Below are 26,708 nucleotides of genomic sequence, written 5' to 3' on the forward strand. Positions count from 1 at the left end.
AAGTTCTCTTCAAATCTCATAAATTATTAAGAATGTATTCATTTAATTTATATTAGCTAGACAGCTAGTCTTTCTCATTCTCTTTCTTTGAATGTGCATACTGATCTGCAGAATGACTGTCCCACAATAACTTTATCCAGTTCTTTAACAAAGAAGGAAGAAGCACTATAGCAACATTATATCTTATCTCATAAATCTTTAACTGGTGCTTAATCTTTTTGTTTTATTACTGTTATTGATGATGACTGTTTTAAGAAAATTAAGCTCAAATGCATGTTCCTTCTGTGGAAATAATTCAATATTCAGTTGCTCTAAATATAAAGTTGCAATCCATTAAAACTTTCTGGACACTGAATCTGTCAGGTAAAGGTATCTGGGACCATGGTTCCTGTTATAGTGTCCTAGCCAGAACAATCTAATCTTCATATCTCCACTTGTCTTTTGCTGAAGTCTTTTGGAACATGAAACATTTTTATTGTGTGCCTTGATTCTTTTCTTCTTTCATGCTTCTTTTCTTTCTTTGGGGATCCATGCTGGTACTGAATGAAAAGCTGTCCAGAGTAATGAAGTGGACACTGTATCACAGGATTTAAACTGATTACTCCATCACAGGCTTTTATTTCAAATGAAGATTAAATACACATGCTTTATTCTGTCAGAATTAAATATATATTGTATTACTGAAAAATAACATAATTTAATGAAAATAACATAAAAAGTAATGAGGAGTATTTATAGTTCTCAGTCTGATTATACTGCCGATATATCTGTAAGTAGGGAAGGAAACGAGTAATGAGAGAAAAAATAGGAAGAAAGCAAAAGAGTGGCAAATTTATCACATTCTTCAGTTTGTCTCTGTACAAACCTTTATACAAGATGAGAATACAGGCGCAAAGGCAGAGGTTCCAAGGCCTATGAAACCTGTTCTGCCGCAGAGGGACCTTTTTGTGTTGCAATCAGCCAGCTCTACTAGGCAGCAGCCATTTATTTCACTTGAATTCTTCAAAGTTCAGGTATCCCAAGGTAGAAGACTAGACTATCCTACTCTGGAAGTTTTGTGGATTTGGAGGGGATATTCTTGTTTTTGTTTTTTAATAAAGTGTAAGTGATGTGAAAGGAAATATTTTGAGTATACCAGAGAACATGAAGCATGGTTCCTTATTGATTTTTTTTTTTTTTAGGTGTTGACATCTGTTTAAGAAGTGACTTGACATTATATAGAATGTAACTGCAAATATACTGTTCTACCTGTCAGAGAGTGCTTGCAAATGGAGCTGTCAGTAGGTGTGCAGTAAATCATGTCCTAGAGTAAAGATCACAGAATGGTGGTGGTTGGAAGGGACCTCTGGAGCCCATCTAGTCTAACCCTCCTGCTCAGGCAGGGTCACCTAGGACAGATTGCCCAGGACCCTGTCCAGACAGCTTTTGAATATCTCCAAGGATGGAGACTCCACAATTTCTGGGCAGCCCGTTCCAGTGCTCTGTTACCCTCACAGTAAAGAAGTTTTCCCTTATGTTCAGAGGGAACTTCCTGTGTTTCCATTTGTGCCTGTTGCCTCTCATCCTGCCAGTGAGCACCACTAAAAAGATCTCAATACACAAAAGAATGAACCCATTAAAAAGGGCTTTATCCCACTCTCCTGCCCAGAATATTTTAGAGTTCTATACGAACAAAAGACTACACTTCCTGTTTTCTTCCTGAGTCTTGCTCGAGCCAACAGTAGCTGAGCTTCATACTTAATACAACATTCTCATAATGCTGTAATAGGACAAAATCATTCCAAATATGCTTTGAGAATTGAGGGATATTTTTTTTCCCCTTGCAGTACTGCTAGGTACCATCTTCTGCTCTTAGGATCCTACTACAGCTAATCCATCTCCATTACATACTCTAGTCTGCACACATGCTGTAGACTCCTAATTTATTCCTCCTTGAGTTGCCTCTCTAGAAGACTCTACAAAGCTGAGCAGGCTTGTATGCTCTTAGAAAAGAAACTACTTTTTATATCTGTTGTAGTTCACCTGTCAGGCTGAACTTGGCATGAGTACAGCAGCAAGCAAGAAGTACACATGCAGTTTTTCTCTCTGATGCCTCACTACTTAGCCTCTTTGGAAGGACATACAAAATTAAAACTTAAGAAACTAAGTAGTTTTTAATCAAAACAGGAAGATGCAATCCCAGCAGAAGATATCAATTAACACAGAAAGGCAACTAGCCCTCTGTGACAGCTGAAATCTGTTTTATATGTATTCATTTTGTGCCTAAGTTCTTCTGAAAAGAGAGCAAGTGTAGCAGGTGAACAGGAGATTGAAGAAGGTTCCTGTTCTGGATCAGCTGAACATACTGGGGAGGAGATTCCAAGTTGAAGAATGTGACCAAAAGAAAAAATAAAGATGAGGAGAGTCACAGCAAGGAACTGGGTGCTAACAGCTGAAGCAGAGACTGAAATACTGCTAAGATGATCAGACAACAGACCCACAGGCAGCTCTTTGGGTTCACAGAGATAAAAATTTCCTAGAAAGCAGATACAAGGTTCTACTGTGCTGTGACATGTCAGGCAGTTGCATAAATAAGTCCTTTTATAAAATAAAAAATATAAAAAAATTATAAAATAGGTCCTTTTATTTTTATTTTATCTTGAATAGTCATTTTGAGATTTTTCTGCTTTAAAAGATAAGTATTCTTGCTCATACTGTAATGAAACCTAACTATTCTGAGTTTCAAAGCTGTTTAGAACTTCCGTATGCATATCAGTATAATGAAAAGGTCTAGGCAGATCTACCTTAAAACTTTATACATTTGGGGTCCTGTCACTTTTTCTACTTAAGCTATTTTTTATTTATATTCCAAAATATTACTTTTGGAGTGTTTTCCACCTTGCTTAAATAAGTATTTAAAACAATCATAATTTTATAGCCAAAATAGGCACAACAGTATTCTTCAAATATTTCCTTCTATTTATATATAAAAGATTAAGTCCTCTATTGGCTCACTTGATTTGCTTTGTTTAGATTTAGAAGTTAACGTTATTTCCTAGACATTCACCTTATCTCTAGTCTTAGGAATGTGTAGGATCTCAATCTATCCAAAAATGGTCTGCTGTCCTGTCACTTACCAGTTTAAAAAATACAGGAAATAGATCCAGTTCAAAATGCTTTGAAGGGACACACTAGAAAACTGTTTCTAACAATTCTTTTTTCATATTATATCAGAGCCTCTTTACAGCAGTGGGAAGTCAGAAGAACTAAAAAAAAAAATTTATGTGAAAAAGTGGTATTTCTATTGCATCATTAATCAAGCTTACAAAGGACTAACATGGGTTCAATAACAGGAATCAAGAAAACTTTGTCTTTTTCTTTACTCGGTTCTCAGAACTCCAGAGAAATATGTCTAGATTTCTAGTGACTAATTACCTTTGTATTTTCTGCCAAATTATTAATAAAATTATCTGTGTAATTGCTAGGGGGTTGGGTTGGGTTTTTTTGGCTTTGTTTTGATTTTGTTTTTCCATTTGGTAATTCTAATAGATATATATTTGCATATGAATTTTACTTTTCCAAAGTGTCTGCTATTTTATCGTTAACTTGCTATCACTGTGCATTTTACCTATCTGAACCTTTATCAAGGTGTCTTGAAATAGTCCATATGGCCAAACTTCTGTTTCATCTGCAGTTATACATCCTTACACAATTAATTTTAGCTACATTTACTGTTTGCCAGCTGTTCAACAGTTGCCATAGTTGTTCAATAGTAGAGGACTTTTGTTAAGTCTACTTAATACTACTGCTACCACTACTACTACTATTAAGTCTACTCTAGTAGACTTAATAAAAGTCTACTAGAGGACTCATTATTAATTATGAAAAGAGATATCTTTCAATGCAGTTTTCAGGATACGAGAGGCTTGGAGTTTCTTCCTTTTTTCTGAAGAGGGGTCACTGTTATTGACAGTGACCAGTTTTAGAGGCCACAAAGAGAAAGATATTGCAATGAAGTAAAAGCATGATTCCAGTCCTAGCCAGATAATCTCTTGCTTGACCAGATGATCTAAGAGTCTGTTTGCTCAGTACAGACCAAAAATCTTTGCAGATAGATACCTCCTTTTGAGAAATAGTTGGAGAAAATCTAACATGGAGCTTTAAAGTAAAACTAATTTTTCTTATTATAATGAACTGTAAAATTCTTCTTCTGTAGTATTTTATTTCTAAGGTAATGTCTGTTTTCCATAGAGATCAGAATATTCTTCTTTTGCCTTGAATGCTCTTTGCTTAATAAAACCCTACTGTACTCCTTAAACATGTTGCAGACTTGAAAATTATCTGAATAAGTAAGAGAAGTTGATAATGATAGGTCCAAATGGCTTCTATGACTTTTTTAGTTAGATGAATTAGTTAAACTGGTCTCTACCATTTTGTTGTCTTGTACTTTGACAAAGAGCAGGTGTTGCTGAAATCTTGTAGGTGTACATAGAATTTTTGTTAAAATTGTAACTTGTAGAAAAAAAAATTTGAACCCCTTTGATAGCGGAATAGTGAAAGCAGACTTTACATGTGTTTTTTAATTGTTTTTAGGGTATAGGTTTACAGGATCTTTTAGTTAGTCAAGTGCTGGTATGAGGGGGCACAGGCAAGCTGGAAGATAAATGTTTGCTTAGTTACCTTTCCAGGGCTAAGTAGTCAGTTATTGACTTTCAAAATCCAAATGGAGGTTTGTGATGAGGAACAGGACATCAGGATTTGTGAACTATGGATTATGTGAACTACTTGACTGAGAGGAAGAGCTTGTTTTCATACAGATGAAATGATACCCCCAATTGAAGTTATTGTTCATTTCACTGATACATTCTAATAGTAGATGGAATTTTAGCATTGCAATATAATTCTTTTCATTATTTTTCACATAGATTTTGGATTAAAATTTATTTCCTGTTCACTATAAACTATACTAACATGAACATTTGCAGCCAAAATAGGACTTGGGTGTCCAGCTTTTTATTTATTCATCTGTGTTCCATAATTTAAATTTCAGTGGATGCTGGACCATCACCTGTAAGATGGTGTCTATTAAAATAGTCATAAGGGGAGTTCAGGAATATATCTTGTTCTTTCCCAGTACTCATGAAAAATTTTCCTTTCCTTTCTCTTTTCCTTCTTTACATTTAAATAGGAAGACAGCTACTTTCAGATGATACAGGACTCACTGACAATCACTCTTGCTCCAGTCCTACTTCATGAGCACTTCAGAAGATACTAACTGAGGTATTTGTCTTTTTCATTTTTTTAGTTTTTACTTTGCAGATATTAGATAGGTATAAGAGCAGACAAAAGATGTCTCAGAATCTAGACCAAGAGGAGTAATCATGCATAGAAAATACAACAGTTTTGTCCTCAAAGAGAGCTACTGGGTGATTTAATCTAATCCCTTTCTATAGCTGGGCACTATGCCAGACAATCTTTTTTTATGAACTGAGAAATCAAATAATTACAAATATGCCAAAAGGAAGCATATTAAAATGAAATTAAAATGTTGCTTGTGGGAGGTGGGGGGGGTTCCTGTCCAATTTTATGTGATTCTCTGCTTATCTCCAAGACTGGATAAATAATTTGGCAGGAAATTGCTGGACATGAACATTCAATCACCTAAATAGTGACTGTACTGAGCCCTTCAAAACTGTGTGACACTTACAGGTTTCTTCCTCTAATATTTACAAGGAATTTCAATTAAAGAAAAGCTTTGATGTTAATACAATACACATATGCTGACATCACAGTTTATCTTTCGTAAATCCAAGAGATTAAATATAAAAGCTGTTTAAGAAAAATTTTTTAATAAATATTTTATTATTTAAAATATTTGTCATTTTTGTCAGATACCTGTGAATTAGTTATTTTATGTGGAAATGAACTACTTCATTTGTGTATATAAACAGAGTCTGATAAAGGATTAATGGCCAGAGAGTTCATAAAAGGAAAAAAGTATCTTGTAACCCTGTGATCAGGTGGATTTGTGTCAGCCCTAAATTTATGATCTGCAGCTGTTGAATGTCTGATAGAAGGTTCGTCTTCTAAAGCACACTAACAGTGTGAGTCCTGAGTTAGAATAAAGGAAGCACTGTGCTTTGCAAAATAAAATTGTCTGAACATATGGATAATGGTTACAATACTTCACTTAGCACATGTTAATAGAACTTTTAATCTCCTATAAATCTTACAAATGTATGTTTTAATGCTTTTTAAATTGTAGACAGCTACCATCACAGATTTTATCTACAGTATTGTGGGTTGAACAGAAAGTCCATGGATCAGTATTTGTATAGTCAGTCTAATGTAAGCAGTGCAGGGCTGAAATTCTAGTTTCTACATTTTAAAACTCAAAGTTAAAATAGCACTGGAGAAAATGTCTCGTAATTTCTATAATATCATCTCTAAATATATAATATATGCAACTTCATTTTGTATTTTTTTAAAGCTCTTGGTGTTTATATGCATTTTTCTTAAATATCAAGGGTAACAACTTTTGGGAAAAGCTTATAATTAAATAGTTAATGAAATCATTGTATGAAATTCATATATATTATTTAAAGTATATTAGATTATATATATTTTCATTTTTAAAGAGACTGTATTTACTAACTAGTGTAGATTTTAGTTAGAATAATGTTACCATTAAAATTACGGTTTATCAGAAAAATAACTATTTAATTTTTGTTGGATATTACCTATTACATATGGATGCAGAAAATAAAGAAGTTCTTTATTTCTAATTGAACTTTGTGTGCTGTTAGCAGCTAATTATACTAGTAATATATAGATCCAAATCCTATGAGGTGCTGCATAATCTCAGATTTTAATAGAGCAGTTGGGATTTTATGATCTCAAATGAAACAGGTAGGGCCCTTTCAATAAGCATTATGGATTGGTTGTGTCTCGTAGTAGTACAGTTCATTTCTGGAGTCAGTGCACAACAATTCTAGCAGTAGAATTAGCTGCTTATGTCACTGGTTAAAATTAGCTGTGTCTGTATGCCAAAGCAAGAGGATGGAATGTAAGACAGGGCCAAACATGTGAACACATTTTCTTCCAGTGGTATTTGGCCAGGCCTAAAATATCTTCCACTCCAGATTTGAAAGTGGTGGAAAAGTTAGACAATTCTCTCTTGGGAAGAGACTGCTTGTAGTTAAATCAGAAGTCCACTTTGTTTCAGATCTCTAAGGTAAGTAACAATTATTTTAATTACTTTTTATGTGCATATTATAACATTTACACATTAATGATTAAGTTGTTTTAATTTTGTTCTTTATTTAATATTTGGTTGTATTCAGCTTCTCTTCCATCTGATTCCTCATTTCAGCTGATCCTGTCCTCATTTAAGGACCGTGTTGCTATCTATATGCTTTTTTTTCCAGACCCAAATTTAAGTCTTCATTTTGTATATACATTAGACATTAGATATACAGAGACATTTCTATACTTTCTTACGTAAATATATCATTTGCAGCAGTAGACTTCTGATGCTTGTAGCTGTAAATTTCTCTTAGTTTCTCTATCACATACTGAAAGTTTAATTTAGTCAGGAATGGATTCCTTGCTTTTGCTGAACACTTCTCCTTTTTTCCTTGACGGTGTGACACTAAACTTCTAAACTTCTCTTGGATGATTTTGCTGACTGAGAGAAATTGAGTAACTAACCAGGTATCAGTGGCTTACTGACTCCTTAGCAAATGACTTAGTGAAACATTCTGGGCATCTTTCTGCTGGGTGTTAGCACTGAATACTTAATCATGCATCAGAATGAGCACATAAATTCCTAAAACAGGATTTTGGCAAAGCATAGGAATGCGATTGGTCACAAACACCAGTTTCTTAGGCTTCTTTTATAGAGATATGGGTGATTTCTTCATATCTATCTTAAATACCTACTTGAGAATCATGACCTGGAAGTGTCTGTCCCTCCTCATTGTCTGTGAAGGGGCCTAGATAAGTGTGGCTGATGTAATTTGTGTTTGGTGAGATGAATTCTATCTTATGTAGGTACGTCAAAGTGAGTAATTCACGAGTAAGCCACAAGAGCTTTTGCCATAGAGTCCTGAAAGTTTACAGTCAGTTAAGATTTTGGTAGTTCTGCTTACCATGCATAGTCAGATCTGAAGCCACGTTGGCTGAGCTGAGTGAGCTGGCATTTATCTTCTTCTGAACAAATGTGAAATTCACAAATTAGACATAGACCTCTTTTGATTAAAGAATGAATGATCCTAGGATACCACTGCAATGTAAGGAACCACTTCATGGAGTTAAATTAAAAGCAAATGATTCTAAATTAAGCCCAGTATTAGGGGAAAATGTTTAAAAGACTGTCCTAACAGAGGAAGGCATAAGGATGTGGTGCATCTCCACTGTCTTAAGAAATCTTTTTTCTAAACCTTTATGTCTCTGCTAAAAACATGCAACTTTTTCCTGGTTGAAAACTGAGTGGTTAAAAATAGGTTATATTTTTTTTTTTTCATAACCATAAAGCTCCAATAACAATATTCATCCCTTACAGATATGCGTAACTATAATTAGAGCTGAGGATCATCATGAAAAAATGTACTGTTTAAGTTATGGGAAAAGACTTTTGGAGGAACAGTTCAAAAGATGAAATAGATGTATTGTTTCATACAAAATCAAGCCATTATCAAAACGCACCAAAAAATTGTCAGGGCATACATGTTCTTCCTTGAATAGCCTTGTGAGATTTATTCCTTCTTGTGAAAAATAATGCCTTTCACATGAGATATAAATCCCAAATCCTGACCTCTTATAGTTATTAATTATTTTCATGACTTAGAATTAAGTAAGCTGGATTTCCTGTGGATTTATTTTTCAAAGTTGATTCTCGTAGAAGTTTAACAAGCAGTGACAGAAGGTTTTCCATGATAGAGACATTTACAAGGTCTTTCTCTTAAATAGGTTTTCTGATATCTAACAAGGGATGACAGTCGTCTTGCCCATTGCAGTCTCTCAGTGGAGACACTAATGGGGTTTCTTTTTCTCTATTCTTTCTCATTTTTATAAAGTTTTTAGGAATGTAATCTTTCTGAGACCTCTACTTTTCTATTGAATTTGTTTGAAATTGGCCAAGAAGCTGAAAAGCTGTTGTAGAAAAGAGGGAGAGGAATGGGAGACAGACGGTACATGTATATAGAGTTTGATTGCATAAATCTTGTTTCTTTATTAAACCAGACTAAAAGCATCGTTGCAGTTTTGATAACAGGTCAATTCAATATCCTGGCCAAGTTTTGAGCTTGAGTAACTGTATTGTCAGTACTTACTTCATCTGTAATTTTGGGTACCTAGGTTAGCCTTCTCATTAAAATTTTCTGTATATCTGCCAAAAGCTGTTAAACAGCTGCTGCATTTCATGCCATGGTTGGTTATGTTTCTGTGGTGAATGGAGTAGTTCCTCTGTATAAGAATGTAAAGAAGAATATAAACTAAAGTACTTCAATATTTTTAAAAATGGAAGGTGATATGTGATAAATGTTGGATGTTACTGATGTTAGCTATAAAGCGTATGCCTGTCACTAAGGCATAACATATTTGTTTACATGTGGGTGTGCATATATGTATATGTCATGAAGGCTGTCTTTAAGAATTGCATACATATTTTCAATAATGGGATATTCATGTTGTATATTCATCTTGTAGCAATGCCTGTCAAAATTCTTGAGTTGTCCCTTGTATATTTGCTGTATGTTCAGTGCTCCGAGGACATAAAGGAGTTTTAGTACTTTTTCTTGGCCTTAACCTTTTCCAATACAGTCTTTTTGCAGCACAGGGTTATGAGTCCTGGATGCTACTGGCTCTGAGAAAAGATTGGCTGTGTAGTGTACATCAGCCTCTATTTCAAGCTAAGGTCTCAAGGAGGTCCAACTTTCGGTTTCCAAGCTGCTAGATCTGCTCTGAGAAGCTTGCAGCCTGTGTTAGTGACAGCTAATGACAAAAGAGAACATATGTGCAAAGTCCCACTGCATCCACTTTCCTTAGTTTTGAGAAAAAGGAGGTCGAAGCAAGGGACAGTAGCAAATAAATAAAAAACATGTCATGCAGACTTTTCAGATAGCTGAGAGCATATTAGGTTTAAAAGATTCTTAAAAATATATGCTCTGGAATGAACCTGAGTCAACAGTGCACTGTTGTGGCAGTGGACCCTAACCACATGCTGGCCTTCATTAGCAAGGGTGTAGCCAGTAGGCTACATCCGAAGGTCCATTCCAGCTCAGCTTTGAACTGTATTAGATGATCTCCAAAGGTCCATTGCAGTCTAAATTTTCTTGGAATTTGTTCAGAAAGATTTTCCTAAATATTCTCTTTTCTATTATTATTTTTTACTTACTGGTCTTCATTATTCCTCTGGTTGCCTTGCTAGCTGACCCAATCTACTGTGTCTCATATTTCATGTCTACTTTCAGTGCAAAGAGGTCATCACAGTTTACCAAATGTGACAAGTCATTGGAGGTTGGTAGCTAGCAGTATTCTAACATACCTTTGGGGTCCTTTGATCATATTGGGCTTTCTTAGTCATTCCCTTTCTAGTTTCATTATGCTTGCCTTTTACAACTTGACAGTAAGTCTGAAGGTGCAAAGCAGGGAGCTTACAAATCCACAATGACGGGTGATGTAATGCTACATCTGAATATGTTCCATTGAAAATTTGATCTATTATGCACTCTTCTGTATTAAAAAATGCTTTAAAATCTTCCTAACACCACTGGAAGATGTTGCTGCTTTTCACAGCAGAAGCATCCCTTCTTCCAGATTTAAGATGTCCAATGGCATATCCATCCTTCTGGTGTCAATCACATACAATGGCATAGAAAAGACTAATTCCCACTAGTATTATATTATGTAGTTAATTCATCACTTTGCCTAAAATCAGGATGTGTAACTATCTACTTTCCCTTTGAACAAGCTCAGTTTACTGTATGAAGTGCAAGTCAATCAATGACTATGTAATATGATAATTCAAATACAACTTCTGTCTCAAGAAGTCTTTCATCCTCTGATTGTCAAAAGTAATCAAAAAAAGGTATGATTCTTTGTTAGGATTCTTACATTTTTCTTGCACAACTAATAGTGACAACAGATTGAGTTATGATACTGGGAAAGATTGCTGAGTTGTTTTTAAGACCAAGTAATATTCTCAAAATACTTACAAACATATACATACATTGCTTTCATCTCCATTGTGTCTGCAGTCCATTTTCTTAATGATTAATTATTTAAAGAGAGCCTATCAGAATAAAAAAAGTTATATATATTGGAAATATTATCTATGAGATCAGTCTTTAGACTGTTACAACTGCAAAAAGATATTTTTTCCTTTGCTTTTTGTTGGCTTTATTTATTTGAAAATATTTAATGTAGTAGCAGTTTCACAATTCCTTTTAAGTGTTTTTCCTTTTGCAGTGTATCAGGGTAAGCACTTTGAAGGAAATATGAGAAATTACAATTTTAGGGAATGAGGCTATTAAAAGATAATTGAGGTAACAGTGTTCCTTTAATTGACAACTGGTTTACTGGACATTGGTTTCATTGTCATGGTAATCATGGCTGAAAGGACTTCCCCTTTCAAAGACCCCATGTTGAACCACATGTTGAATTGTTCAAAGATCCTCTGTTGAACTAATTCTTATTGATTCACTTGTAATTAATTGCTTGTGTTTAGTTTCCTATCTTTTTCAACTTAATAACACTTTATTGCTTAATTGCTTCAGGGATTCTGAGTCATTCCCATTATTAATTCCTTAAAATAATTGTTAATTAATGAGCTCAAGAATGCCTGTCTTTTTACTTCCTTATTTTTTTCACTTATGACCCTCAGTGCTCTTTTTATTTGTTACAATAATTGGAAAATCTTTTCAGGATATTTAAAATATTTTCATTGTCCAGTTCTCGTTATTTCCATTATTGCGAATACATTCACATATTTTAGATTTCTTAGAGAGTGGCACAGATGAATTAGAGGAGAGCTCAGAGTGTTTGAAGGATGGAATGCTATTTTGTTTTTTTCTTTCCCAAATTCATCATGATAGTAGAACCACCTAGCCATGTCTTTCCTCTGAGCAAAGCAATGGCTCCCAAATCCCTCTGAGTTCAGAATTCATTTAAAACCAGGAGCTGATATATCCTTCTTCAATTTGATATCTTTCTCAAACACTACCATTTTTGTCTCTTGGCCTTGCTGTGTCATTCAAAATCTGTTTGCAAACTGTGCCAGTGCTATATACTGCTGCCTATAAGCTAGTTGTTGTATGCATCAGATGATTCATAAGAAAGCATTAAGATAGTTTATAGCATAAACAGCTATTTCTTTTCCTTTGGGTGGGTGACTAGAGAAGGTGGGGAAAACAAGAAAATAAAGGAGAAAAATAAGTACAAAACAGTAAGAAATGATTGTAATATTAGGTTTGAATTTTACTTGGAAATATAAGGATGGAAATGGAGAGATTGAGAGTTTAAAGCCAAAAAGTTAACAGGGAGGATAATTTTAATATCAGCATTCTCTGTGGGCTGAAAAATCACAGGAGGATGTTTGGGAGACTGGTAGAAACAGCTGTAGTTACTGCTTGCCTGAATGAAAGTTTTTGCAGTAAGGATAAGAAAATGATGAGACAGATTGCAGCAAGCAGAGAAAGAAGGATTTGGATTTGGCCTGAATGCAGACAACGAGAGAGAAAGAGAGAGAACTGTGAACACTCCCAAAAGTCAGCATGGATGACACCGCATCAGGTTTGGTTCCCTCTGTATTTCTCAAAGAGTATGCTAGGAAGCCGTGTACCTTCATACAAAGCCTCAAGGCTTCTAACATGTATTTTGGTTCCACAAAAATGCAATCATATTTGAGGGCTAAAGAGGTGAGAGCTGACTCAGAGGAGACCCAGAGCCAAGTTTTATGTAGCATGGATGGATGTAGTGTAGAGTTTTATGTAGATGGAGCCAAGTTTTATGTATGATGGACAAGAAGACCAGGGCAGGAGATAGTAATCCTAAGCTTTTCATGCTACTACTACTTTTCAGGCTATTTTTTATTTTGGCTATTTTTCTGGTCTCAAATGCTCAAATACACCTGAAAAAGGGCTTGTGTGCCAAAAACTTTTTTACTTTTTTCAGTCATACTGTTTGGTATGATAAAAGACATTACTTTTTCCCACAAATCTTGCCTTGCCCGTAACATTCTACTTTTAGTTTTGCTGTGTTCCAGTAGGTACTTTCTACTTACTCAAAGTACTGAAGAGTAAAGCTTTTGAAAACTGTTATCTTGTTTAAACATAGAACTGCACTATGGAATAGTATATTTCTTTTTCCATGCAGTTTTTGCAAAATATTTCATAAGTCATTTAATAACTAGATTCAATGCATGTGTGAAGATAATGCTGTCAAAAATAGAAATGCAGTTCTTATATTCAAGAAGTTGTGTAAGACTTTATTAATGCATTGTAATAACAGAGAAGAAACTGTTTATAAGACATTTGATAAAATCACTTTTTTTATTTATCTGAGTACCCCAAATTCTTTCTGAATTGTATATTTCATTGATGTTCTGTTGGTAAAAGCTTCTCACAATCTGTGAAAAGTACTTATATTTTTTTCATTTACTTTCATATCTTTTATTTATTTTGCTTTTGGTTAAACACTGATTGAACTGATAGTGCTGTGATTCACAGCTTGTGATTTGTTTTGTTAACTTAACTTTGTTAATATGTTTTTAGTCATGTTTATGGAAGATAAAGCCATATCCCTTTAACCATATTGAAAACACCTATAATGCTAGTTAAACTGAGAACATTAAAATTACTGTCTTGCTGGTTGTATCAGAAATCCTCAATTCCCTAGAAAAATACAATTTTAACTCATGAGAAAATTCAGAAGCAGAATTCAGAAACTTCAACAGAGATAAGCTTTGATTTTGAGTTATTTAGTAAGTGAAGCATATAAATGACTACATTATAAAACAAGGAAAGCAAAGGTAGCAGAAAGCTGATTTTTTCTCTCTTTCTTTGCCTTATCACAGGATTCCATCTTTTGCTACCTTTTCCTTCTCTTTGTGGCTCTTCAACAATCCCATTGCACTCTCTTTCCCTATGTTACAATCTCCATGCATGTGTTTCATGTGTTTCCTGAGTGTACAGAATCACAGAATCACAGAATCACTGAGGTTGGAAGGGACCTCTGGAGATCATCTAGTCCAACCCCCCTGCTCAAGCAGGGTCACCTAGAGCACATTGCACAGGATTGCATCCAGACGCATTTTGAATATCTCCAGAGAAGGAGACTCCACCACCTCTCGGGGCAACCTGTTCCAGTGCTCTGTCACCCTCACAGTGAAAAAGTTTTTCCTCATGTTAAGATGGAAGTGTCTGTGTTTCAGTTTGTGCCCATTGCCTCGCGTCCTGTCGCTCGGCACCACTGAAAAGAGTCTGGCCCCATCCTCTCGACACCCTCCCTTCAGATACTTATACACATTGATAAGATCTCCTCTCAGCCTTCTCTTCTCCAAGCTAAACAGGCCAAGCTCTCTCAGCCTTTCCTCATAAGAGAGATGCTCCAGTCCCCTAATCATCTTTGTGGCCCTTCGCTGCACTTGCTCCAGTAGTGCCACATCCCTCTTGTACTGGGGAGCCCAGAACTGGACGCAGTACTCCAGATGTGGCCTCACCAGGGCTGAGTAGAGGGGGAGAATCACTTCCCTCGACCTGCTGGCAACACTCTTTCTGATGCAGCCCAGGATACCATTGGCCTTCTTGGCCACAAGGGCACATTGCTGCCTCATACTTAACTTGGTGTCCACCAGCACTCCCAGGTCCTTCTCAGCAGAGCTGCTTTCCAGCAGGTCAACCCCCAACCTGTACTGCTGCATGGGGTTATTCCTCCCCAGGTGCAGGACCCTGCACTTCCCTTTGTTGAATTTCATGAGGTTCCTCTCTGCCCACCTCTCCAGCCTGTCCAAGTCTCTCTGAATGGCAGCACAGCCCTCTGGCGTATCGGCCACTCCTCCCAGTTTTGTATCGTCAGCAAACTTGCTGAGTGTGCACTCTGTGCCTTCATCCAGGTCATTGATGAAGAAGTTGAACAAGACTGGACCCAGTACTGACCCCTGGGGGACACCGCTAGCTACAGGCCTCCAACTAGACTCTGTACCACTGATCACAACTCTCTGAGCTCTGCCATTCAGCCAGTTCTCAATCCACCTCACTGTCCACTCATCTAACCCACACTTCCTGAGCTTGTCTATGAGGATGCTATGGGAGACAGTGTCAAAAGCCTTGCTGAAGTCTAGGTAGACAACATCCACTGCTCTCCCCTCATCTACCCAGCCAGTCATCCCATCATAGAAGGCTATCAGATTGGTTAAGCATGATTTCCCCTTGGTGAAGCCATGCTGACTACTCCTGATCACCTTCTTTTCCTCCACATGCGTGGAGATGGCTTCCAGGATGAGCTGCTCCATCACCTTTCCAGGGATGGAGGTGAGGCTGACTGGCCTGTAGTTCCCTGGGTCCTCCTTCTTGCCCTTTTTGAAGACTGGGGTGACATTGGCTTTCTTCCAGTCCTCGGGCACCTCTCCTGTTCTCCATGACCTTTCAAAGATGATGGAGAGTGGCTTAGCAATAACATCCGCCAGCTCCCTCAGCACTTGTGGGTGCATCCCAACAGGGCCCATGGATTTGTGGGTGTCAAGTTTGCTTAAATGATCTCTAACCCACTCCTCCTCCACCAAGGGAAAGTCTTCCTCTCTCCAGACTTTCTCTCTTGCCTCCAGGGTCTGGGGCTCCTGAGGGAGTACCCACTACTTAACCTTTTTCTCTTATCCCCAAGGGTCTACTCACAGTATTTCATTTACCAGCTATATGATTTTCAGCTTTACTTATGCACCTATGATACACTACAAAATAAGTGTGCATTCGTGTTTGTAAGTCAGTGTAAATATAAATTTGGTCTGAGCAGCCAAAAAGGGCTAAAGTGCAACATCCTATCTTTTCTTTTTCATCTAAAGTTCATGATGCTTCTCTGTGCTACAAAATATTCTGTGGAGACTTTTCCTTTTTTACATGTCTGGTTTCATATTTTGCTAATTCACAGCTAAAAAGAAATGAGAACATTTATGAAACAATTTTCACATCTTGAAATATATTTCAATGTTGTGGTAGATTATTTTAAATCTCAGGTGAATTGCATCCAGTCTTAGCAGAAAATTTAGGCAGGATTTAGGTGCCCAGATTCCAGAGAACAGTCCAAATCACCTACAAACCTGGACTAGGTGAAACTGCAGAAATTTAAGATCTGGCATCATTTATCTTCATTTTGTACTAAAAAGACCCTTAGAAACGTGCATAGACTTTCCCAGAATTTGGGAGCAGGTTTTTTGAGATTAAGAAAGCCTAATTTGTCATTCTTTCTCTCCTGGAGAAATGCTGAAAGGGAAGTTACCACCACTGTTCAAAAATTAATGAAATGTTGGTGTATCACACGTGTATCATAAAAAACATAGGGTTTTATTTAGAATATAAATGCTTTGCTCCCTGCCTATGATTTGCAATGGAGCTTATTTGCTAAACAGATCAGATGAGGATGCTTCTGAGTGTAAATGGGACCTCATATTTATGCTTCTATGGAACTTGCTTTTCCAAATGAAGGCTTTGCAAAGGTCATGCTACCTTCAGCAGGACCTGCAGTTTTCTTCAAACCTACAAGGAAGAGTTTAGGATGAGATAGGTGGAGGTAGGTCTTAACACCTGTAGTTTTCACAGACTACAGTTACAGATCTCAAAGCTCTGGAGCTACTCTGTTGCTCATTGTTTATGGTCAAAACTTTTAAAACAGCATTGTAATAGACCCATAGGTAGCAAATAGCATAGTGATATTGTTATTAGACTTTTCTGTTATAATACTATATTGTCTGTTATAATACTATATTGTCTAACACTGTATTGTGGCTAGGTGGTTCTACTGTCATGATGAATTTGGGAAAGAAAAAAACAATACTATATACTGTAAGTACATATACTTATTTTTATCTTCTGGGTTGTTTTTTTGGTACTGACAAAGAGAAAAATCTCAGACCACAAAAACTGACTGACATGTCAAGCACTGTTGTCTGCAAATCATTAGTAAAGCTTCCTAATTTGAGAAACAGGAAAAGTTATAGATGTGCTATAGAAATGTCTTTCCCCATGTATGCCCAAAGAATGACTTCAGAAACTCAAGACATATTTTGTGGACAATGTAATGTACTTGTTCTTTGATCCTAACAGGAAGTGTTTTTGATTTTCCTGAAGTGGGATCTTTAAAATGAAGAAATATATCAAAAATAAATCTTACTTTTCAGATTGCAATATTTGATTGATGTCAATCAACTTCAGTTGAAAATTATGAATTTTAGTAATAATTGCTTATTTCCATTTTGGAGAAAATATTTTCTGTGAAAAATACTACTTTGAGATACAAGGAGTATATATATTATATCATATGTGAGATTTTTCTTGGTTTACTTTGGAATGCATGCATATTTAACATGCATTTCTGGGTTTTGTTTATGCTTCATTTATTTTTACAGCTAATTGAAAGATCAGCTGTGTATTTTATATCTTTTATTTCCTTGCTGTTCATTTTAATCCAAAGAGTGGCATACGTATCGAAAGTAATATTCATGTATTTTACTATGTACTTCATCTGCTGTTTTTGTTCCATTATTGCTTTGTCATAGTCACTGAAGAAACATAGAGTCAGTTGCTGCCTAAACGTTTAAAGTCAACATCACCAAAAAAGGCTTCTTCAGTACACAGCTTTTGATGATTTCCTTATGTGTCTAATACACATTCAAATTAATCTGTTTTCTCTTGTGTAAATAAAACTGAGTACTAAAGCTGTTATGACCAGGGCTGCAATGCAACAGAAACTTGTCAATTTGTGGTCATTGACAATAAAAATTCCTCAGAAAAGGGCAGAGGTGCAAAATATGTAATGAGACACAGTATACTTAGGAAAACATTGTGCTTCCCTCCCTGCTGAAAAGGAAAGTGAATTTTCAGTTCTTTAGTTAAGTTTAATTATATGTGATCTTTCAAAATTTTCACAATTAAGACATTGTAGATGCAAAGTCAAATAATTCTTTCACATTTGTTAAAGCATAAATCTATGGTAAATCACTTGATTCAAGATGGGAAGACATGAAGATTAATTTTCATCTCAAGTATCTGCATCAATTTCCATTCCTTGTTTCTTCAGTGTATTTTCACTTCACTATTCAAAATAAGCTTCACAGAATATCACTATATCTCCATTTGCTATGTGAAATCATTCAGCAAGTCTGCATACATTGCTTTTCCAATGTGGGAATGTACAGGAGAGAGTAGTTATCAGTATTTTTATCAGCTTTGTAATTGTTACTGGTCTACTGTATGAACTGATAGAAAACCTCTAAAGAGATAACAGCATCTTTCCCAAAAGTAACATTTTCATAAAAGTAAGAGCAAGCACAGGAAAAAGAAAAAAAGTTATGCCAATGCATATTTACATATGTATTTAAATAGAGCTGTTTCTCTTTGCTCTCACATACAGTACTTCTTCACAGCATTGAGGACAGGAAATACTTTTCCTGAGAACAACATTGAAGATAATGTTAAAGGACTTTTGCTGAAAGCTCTCCCCCAAGAAAAGCAAGACTTGCATTAGGAATAGTATTTCTACAGGATGCATTTTGTCCTTGCTGGTGATCATTGCTATTAGCATGGAAAAGATCCACTATCACACACCTAGAAAAGAAAAAGATACAACTATTTAAAAGTATAGTTTGTCTGGTAGAAATCCACAGAAGGTGGTGATAGCAGATATTCTTTCATAATTTGTCTCCATCAGAGGGATTGCTTTAATTTCCTTCACATTTTTTAAAGAATTTCAAGCCTTTCAATATGTTCAACAACATCAGCCAAGACTGATGCTCCTCCCCAGCCCTGAGCACTGAGTTAGCTTTGTGATTCTGGTGCATCTGTCACTTCTCCCAGTATGTAAATAACCAGAAAAAGGATGATACGTGACCAACAAGTTTTAATAATGTTTATGCCTACCAATATTGAGTTTTCTGATGTTGTCTACAGTGAAGGAATATTGAAGGCCACAAAAACAATTCTCATTTGCATATAATGGTCTTTGTCCTTAAGAAATGAAATTTCCTTTGCGCACAAAAAACATTATCTTCACTGAAGCTCAAAGTGACAAACTACCAGATCCAGTTTGCAAAGTATAACTTTACTATGTGGTAAAACATCATGTTTCTTTTTTTGAGATACTGTACATTACATTTCTTAAGATTACTGTACTGTAAGGGAGAAACTGGAAGTAATTGAGAGAGCCAAACCATTCAAATAGCAATACAAACAGCATGGGATGCATCCATGTTGTCAGATACACAAACTTCATCTCTTGATGTCTGAGATACCCAAAGACAGGCAAACCAATATAAAGGATGTGAAAGCTATTCCTCCAGACTTCCCCTTTCCTAAAATTATGACATTGTCTTCATTTCTCTTTCTATAAAGAAATAATCTTTCAGTTCAAATTAGTATAGCTTTTCTATGTTCATCTAGAGAAGACTGACTTTTTTTTTAATTACCATCAGAATGACTTGGTATAATGTTGCATATTAGAAACCAGTCAGCTTCTTTGAAACACTTTAAATCACAGTTAAAAACTCATATAGCATATATTTCTTGTCTTTTGGACAAGTAAACTCTGAAGCTTAAAGGGAAAATATTTTTTATGAAATAGCACATAATACAGTTTATTTATTCCTCATGAAATGATGTTACTGCAATACAAATTTGAATATTATACTGAATACAAAAATCTCAATAATCTCTACAAAAATCATTAACATACTCCAGAAGTCTCCTCAATTGCTTGTGGCTAGCAGTATTGCTCTTACAGCAGGTATTAGGGTGGTTAAAGGGCCTGTAATTGTGAGGTTTCCCCAGCTGTCTAAAGGAGCCTTTGTCTACTTGATGTTCTCAGGCAGTCTGCAGTGAACTTTTAGCATGATGTCACCTGCCCTTTGAACCTTATCCATAAGCTCTTAAATGTCTCATCATCTTCTTCAAAGCAAAGCTGCATGCATTTGAATCGCCCCTTTAAACACAGTGCAGCTTTCCTCCTTGTGTTCCTAGTGTCTCTCTCTCCCGAGCGCCTGTATCCATCCATTGCAGCACTCCAGTCACACAAGCTATGCAACCATATCTCTGTAGTTCCAGGGGAATCACTGCTCCAGAGCTATGCATGGACTTTTAATTGCTCTTGTTTGTTTCCCATGCTGTGTGTGTTCACATATAGACACTGGAGATGGGCCCCTGTCATGCTGTTTTTATAGGGAAAGGGTGAGAGCCTCCTCCATCATGCTAATCCCAGATGCCTCTTTGCTGCCTGCCATGCGTTCACTATTCTTAAGGTTATAGCAACCCTCCCCAATGTACCTAGTTAGCCTTACTCACTAAGTTAGCAAGCCTTTTGGTAAAGATCCTCTTTCCCTACTTGGTCAGATGGATCACATCTCTTCTGAGTAATTCTCTCTCCTCAAAGAGGATCCTGTGGTCATAAAAGCCAAAGCTCTGGCTGTGACACCAGCTATGCAGTTAGACGTTGGCAGGCAGGGTGTGTCCACTCCTACATGAGCCTTTCTCTTTCACTGGAAGGATTGAGGAGAACACCACCTGGTCTTTATGCCCTTCACCCACAGGAGAAGGGCTCTGGCCCCCAGAGCTCCATAGACACTCTTCACGTACTCACAGTCACCCCTAGCAGTATCATTGTTGAGCACATGATGAGCAGCAAGTAATACGGCAAGATAATTGTGCAAGGGCCAGGTGAGCCTCCACAGTCGCTCTGCAACATCCTGAATCTGATCCCACAGCAAACAACAAAACTCCCAGCTCAGCAGATGGGTGCCTCTGTGCCCTGCTGGAGGAAGTCTCCAATGCCTATCACCTGCCACTTGCTTATGCAGCTCTATTGCAAGTTGCCACCGCCCATCTTTTTTGACTCAGCTAAAGGACATTTCAAGACTAAATGATTGGAAAGGAAAATGGCAAGTGAAATTCAGTTTAGGTAGGTGTGAAGCTTTGCACATGGGGGAAAAAAAAAGAGTCTTCATATATAAAATGATGATCTCTGAACTGACTGTTACACCTGAAAATGTTAAGAGGAAGGCAGTAAGTACAACCAAAGTACAGATTGTGTTTTAAAATAAAATCTGTTTTTAAAAGCTACATAAAATGTTACCCTGTTAAATGTATCTATTAGTATTTTATTAAGATTTAATAGGATTTTCTTAATAAATTAAGCTAGTTTTCTAGTTAATTAAGCTAGAATTCTAGTTTCTGTTTGTTCACCACCACATTGCTAACGCCTGTCTTTTTTTGACTTTCCAGCTAATTTTCAGCTTGATCTAATGAATGTGTAGAGGTCTTTAGGATATCTCAGTTTTTTCAAATTTAGTGAAAGTTTCCTGTGAGGTAGTGCCCTCATTAAAGGAAAAATGAAGGAAAATTCTATCCTCACACATTCTGTTGGCCTGTGCATAGTATCTGTTGGGTCAGAACACACATGACTTCAGGTTAGCTAGGACTATGATGTATTGTGTTTTCCTAGGAAATTTTTATAAAGGTCATGGAGAGAGCAAGAGTAATGGGTTATTGCATTGGATGTGGAGGTTTGAAGAACTAAAGGCACAAATCTGCACACAATTAAGCTTCATTACCTTTTCTGTTTATGGAACAAATTGTTAATTAAGCATTCACTGTTTCTTCAGTGATTTTTAAAGGATTTTTAAGCACAACTAAGGGCAGTAGCAAACATAGCCAGGCCCTCCAGCCCATTCCCTTGTTATTCACTTTGTACACAGTGCCACTAATTTCAGTTTCACCTTGGCTGCTTGATATATGCTGGTAAGCATAAACTAGGCTTCTTAGTTTGCTGTTTCCTAAGACTTCCACTAGGTGAAGCAGTTACTTGCCAATAAAAATTCCAAGTTTGTTTCAGAATAATTGATGTAATCACAAAAGATATACTGTCTATTCAAATATCATGTTTGAACTGCTTCATGGTCGGAGCTGGTGAGAGTCAGTCAGTCATGTCCCATGGCTGTTTGTAACAGCTAAGAATACCTGTGTTGGGTCAGTCTGCAGTATCACAAGTCAGCTTGGGTTGGTATCAAATTAATATTGATTGATCAGAGGCCTGTAGAGACAAAAACTCTGCCTTGGGAAAATTCCTAAACTACTTTTTACCTTGCCATACCTGAATCACTGTCCTGATGGTCTCTTTTGCTTCTCCCATTTGAGCAAATATAAGTGCAGATAAGCCTGAATAGCTTCTTCAGCAGAAGATATGCAGAGTTAGGTACCTAGTAACAATGATAGGTTATAACTGATGTTAAAAATTGTCAAATACCAGTGATAATATTTTGATGGCTCCTGCCACAAGTAGCTAAACCTGATACTTTACAGGAACATTTTGATGTGCTCTTGTACAATCCACAGAATGTATCCAGTTCTTTTTTTATTATCAACTTTATTTATTTTTGCATATTAATGATATATATTTGGGTACTTGGTATACACAAAAGTTTTTTTTCCTTTTTTAATGTGCCTGAACAGAGATATCACAAAGAAACCTAAAGGAGTTACTATCAGTGTTCCTCATTGAGTTTGTAGCCATTTATGAACAAAAATAGTGATGAAGAAACACATTTTTGTAACACATTTTGTAAATGTATATTAAATTTATTCTGTATAGGAAAATGATCGTTGCCTACTATTTTGGAACTTGTTATTGTTTGATTCAATGTACTGAATAAAGACCACTTAAATGGTATCACAAGCACTTAGTGGCACAATCCAATGGAGGAGGAATAATTTGCTTGAGCAGAAAATGTGGATAGTGTTCACTTGATTTTGGAGAGGCGGGGGAAAAGGGGAGGACGGGTAAGCCACACTTGTACTAGTAAAGGCTAATCCTCAGCTTTGAAGGCAAATGGCATGGCACATCCTACCCAATGCTTACAATGGAAGCCAAGGTTCCTTAGTATTATCATTGTCCTGATGTAAAAAAAAAAGTAGGAAATACTTTGCCACAATATCTCATTCTCTCTCAGTACTGGTGCATATAGAGGACAAACACCTACTACTGCAACCAGTTTTGTTGTTAGCTCAGGAAGCTGAGATCTGCATGCTAGATCTGAAGATGAGAGCTCTGCAGATGAGTTAATTCAGTGTGAATAGTAAGTCATATTATTTTTTCTTCTTTGTTCTGTTGGCTTTTTTTCATCTTGGCTACATGAAAACAAAAATTGAATGACTTTAGAGCATAATAAAAGTAGCAAAGTCAAGTACTTGAAGGTTAAAAAAAAAATCTAGATTTGTACTGGTAAATTCAAATGTGCCTATGGAATAGTCCAACTGGAATAGGATGGTCAGCATCCATACCGTTAAAATCTCTTACTCTCTGAAACAGAGTAGCCACATCCATACTATCACTTAGTAATTAAAATTAAACAATTACAATTTGATATGTCTGATAAGAATATTTACAAAAGTCCAGTCTTTCCAGCCCGTACACATTCTATGTTGGTTGGCTCAAAGCAGGATTCAGCAAAGATTGGCAAAGAAAACAACTTTGCTGTCTCCTTTTCCCCCTAGATTTGTGATTACATCATGTGTTTTTAAATGTCAGTTTTGTTAGGACAGAGGAGGCCTTACTTCATTTGTGTTCTTTGCATAGAGTATCTCATTGTTTATAGTTCATAGACTACTAGTTGTTAGACTACTGAGTTCCCATTTGCTTCATAAGCTAATTTCTTGCTTTTTTAGTGTGTTCCATTACAGAAAAAATTAAATTGTTTCTTTTATACTTACATGCTCAAGGGGCTATGATTTGTAGTATGAAATTGTATTAGCTTGTTTAGTAAATGATTCCGTTATCTACTATCTATGGAACTAAAAAAGTAATAGATCTCAGAGATCAGAGGAGAATAGCTTGAAAGCCTATAAGAAATTAAACTAATGTATGAAGAAGCAAATCAATAAATAAAACAAGGATTTTTAATACTTTAACAAGTTACAAGACTTTATAATGATACAAATGTATCTTAAGAAGTACCTTTTCTCATTGGAGACATGTTCTAGTCCTGAGTTCATGCTGTATAATTTCTCCTCTTTGTTTATTCCCATGAATGTTACCAGTTAAAAAAACAAAAAAAACAAAAAACTTTTTCCTGAATTTTAATCCTTATAATTAATACAAATTCAGAATATTTTCAAAGGTGTTGGTAAGTACTGAAAACAGTCTATCTGCTTTAATACCAAGTTGTGTTAACAGCTTCTGCTACTATTGGTAAACGGCATTGTTGACTGACTTCCATCAGGTGAGTAGAGATACAGAAATATATTGCTCGATGTCGTCTGATTTTATGTCTGTTTTTAATGGTCAGCTTTTTTACTTCTGATTTCAATCAGGTGCCATGTGCCTAATTTAATTAATTTTGTTTTTTCTATAATAATTTTAAGTTGGATGGCTGGGATAGATCACATAAGGACATAAATCTATATAGTGTAGACAGTAACTGTATCAGAGTCTTGTCTGTTTTATTTTACATATCCAAAATTATACAAAATTCTGTAATTTGATATTTTTTTCAGAATTTTGTACATCCAAGTCAATGGATGATTTAATCTCATTCAGGCTTAATTTGCAAGAGAGTAGAAGCCCTTCAGATTAAAATAATCCCCTTTTGGGAGGGAGAAAAAAGAGGAGGAGAATATTAAGGAAGCCCTATATTTGCTACCTTAGCTCATCTAGTCATTTTTTTTAATTTCCTAGACAGGCTGCCGCTAGAATCAGTGTTCATAGAAACAGTTGCATCCCTACAAAAAGGCAGCTTTAGCAAGCATATCATCAAATATGGTAGTTAAACTAATCAGGATAGTGAGATGTTCAACAGACTTAATTATTACAGTAATGAAGTAGGAAAAAAATTAGAAAATGTCAGGAGTTGAGGTTATGCTGAAGAAAATTAAGATGGTATATTAAACTGGAAATAACCCTTTTCTCATCCATATATATGTTAGTAATATTATGTGGAATGAAAGCTTCTGGTACATTTTTATGCTGAGAGCAGAACTTCATGTTAAGCGTAAAACCTTAATCAAGTGAATAGGAATGTAACATCCCTCTATGACTGCATTACAACTACATTTTAAACTCTAATCCATACATAAGGCTAATCTGCCTTATTCTCTTTCCTTTATTACTAAACCCAGCTAATGCAGCTGGATATCGGATCTGCAGGAGCCAGAATTTTCACAAAGATGGATGCACTGTGCACAAGGCAGGGGCAACTGCATCAGAAGTAATTGCAGCTACAGTTTAATAAGTGACTTGAAGTAGATTGAGTACTGTTAGTGATAATTTATACCTAGTGTCAGTATTTGGGAAACCTTGCTCTATCTATTTGGGTGGAGAAGAAGGCATTTTTGTGGAAAATAGCTGATTCTGTCAACTAGATTGAAGAAAGGGTACAGGTCTGTGATCTTAAAACTGAAGGAATCCTTCAAGTTCCTGAGAGTCTAGAAAATTAATAAGGAGAAATTAGCAGAGATTCTGGAGGAAGAGCTAAGACTGAGATAAAGGTAACTGAAGACCAGGACCGCTATGGTACCTGAATCTTTGAAACATCACATACATACTACCACATGCAAGGCCATACAGAAAGAGTATGAGTGAGGAGAGGGGTTCAAATTCATTTTGGAACTGGAAATATTTTTAGGATAGAGGGAATCAATAACAACGTTTTCATCTTAACAGATGGAACCAGGCACATGGTACTTTAAAATGATTTGAGTTTTTTAAACTTAAGGTTGAGGAAAAGCTGAAAAGTGCAGAAGAGCACATTTTGAGATGATATAAAGAGGGAAGTTATAAAAACCATATATTCCCAAATACAAGATAACAAAAGCAGTTGGCAATAGGAAATGATGAAGAACAATTGGAATAAACAGAGTCTCACTTACATTGGATACAGAAGAATGGGAGATAAAGAAAAAGTATACATATTCTGTCACTTAAAAATAAGATAGGAAAATTAAAATGCCTAGCTCTAAGGAAGCTAGGAAACTAAATGAAGCTTATTAGTTATGTTGAAAACTTACAGAAGGAAAACAATCAGTGGCTAACACCAAGATAAAAATATGCAGAAAGGACAGTCAAGGGTGCATGAGTTGTGCTATGTGTTAACAAAAGTTTACAGTAAAGGCAGATTAATAAAGCAAATATATCAAGGTAGAGTCTACATGCAATGAAATGTGAGATCTAAGCAGAAGAATAATAATATTAAAGACTATATCGCTAATGACCTGACAGGCTGATTACAATGAGTATAACATGTTGTAGTAGATCAGAAACACTACAAAAGAAAACTGTATTTTTTCTTTTACCTCTATGTAGATAGTATAATGTCATGATTGGGTGCAATATTCAGACTACATTTTTAGGTAACATTAATGACTGTTTTCAGGGGCAGCTTCTCAGGAAGCAGAATCATTTACTGGCTTTCTCCTGAGCAGTGCAAAAGGTCTCTTTCATGTTGTTGTCAAAGAGTGTTTTGTAACACTGGCCATACTGAA

General features: G+C 36.0%; 1 protein-coding gene across 4 annotated transcripts in view; it reads left to right on the forward strand.

Moving 5' to 3' along the window:
• SGCG (sarcoglycan gamma) overlaps positions 1-26,708 on the forward strand; it is a 146,510-nt gene that overhangs the window by 37,165 nt on the left and 82,637 nt on the right. For 2 of the 4 annotated variants that reach the window (XM_013962162.2, XM_013962158.2), the window contains exons 1-2: positions 7,177-7,213; positions 16,981-17,033. In XM_013962162.2, the coding sequence (XP_013817616.1) occupies positions 16,995-17,033 (39 nt within the window). In that variant the 5' untranslated portion in view covers positions 7,177-7,213; positions 16,981-16,994. Of the gene's footprint in view, positions 1-5,167; positions 5,260-7,155; positions 7,214-16,980; positions 17,034-26,708 lie in introns of those variants that run through there. The other 2 variants (XM_067290434.1, XM_067290442.1) reach the window with 2 other exon arrangements.

Source organism: Apteryx mantelli, chromosome 1, assembly GCF_036417845.1.
Source record: "Apteryx mantelli isolate bAptMan1 chromosome 1, bAptMan1.hap1, whole genome shotgun sequence".
Classification (NCBI taxonomy): domain Eukaryota; kingdom Metazoa; phylum Chordata; class Aves; order Apterygiformes; family Apterygidae; genus Apteryx; species Apteryx mantelli.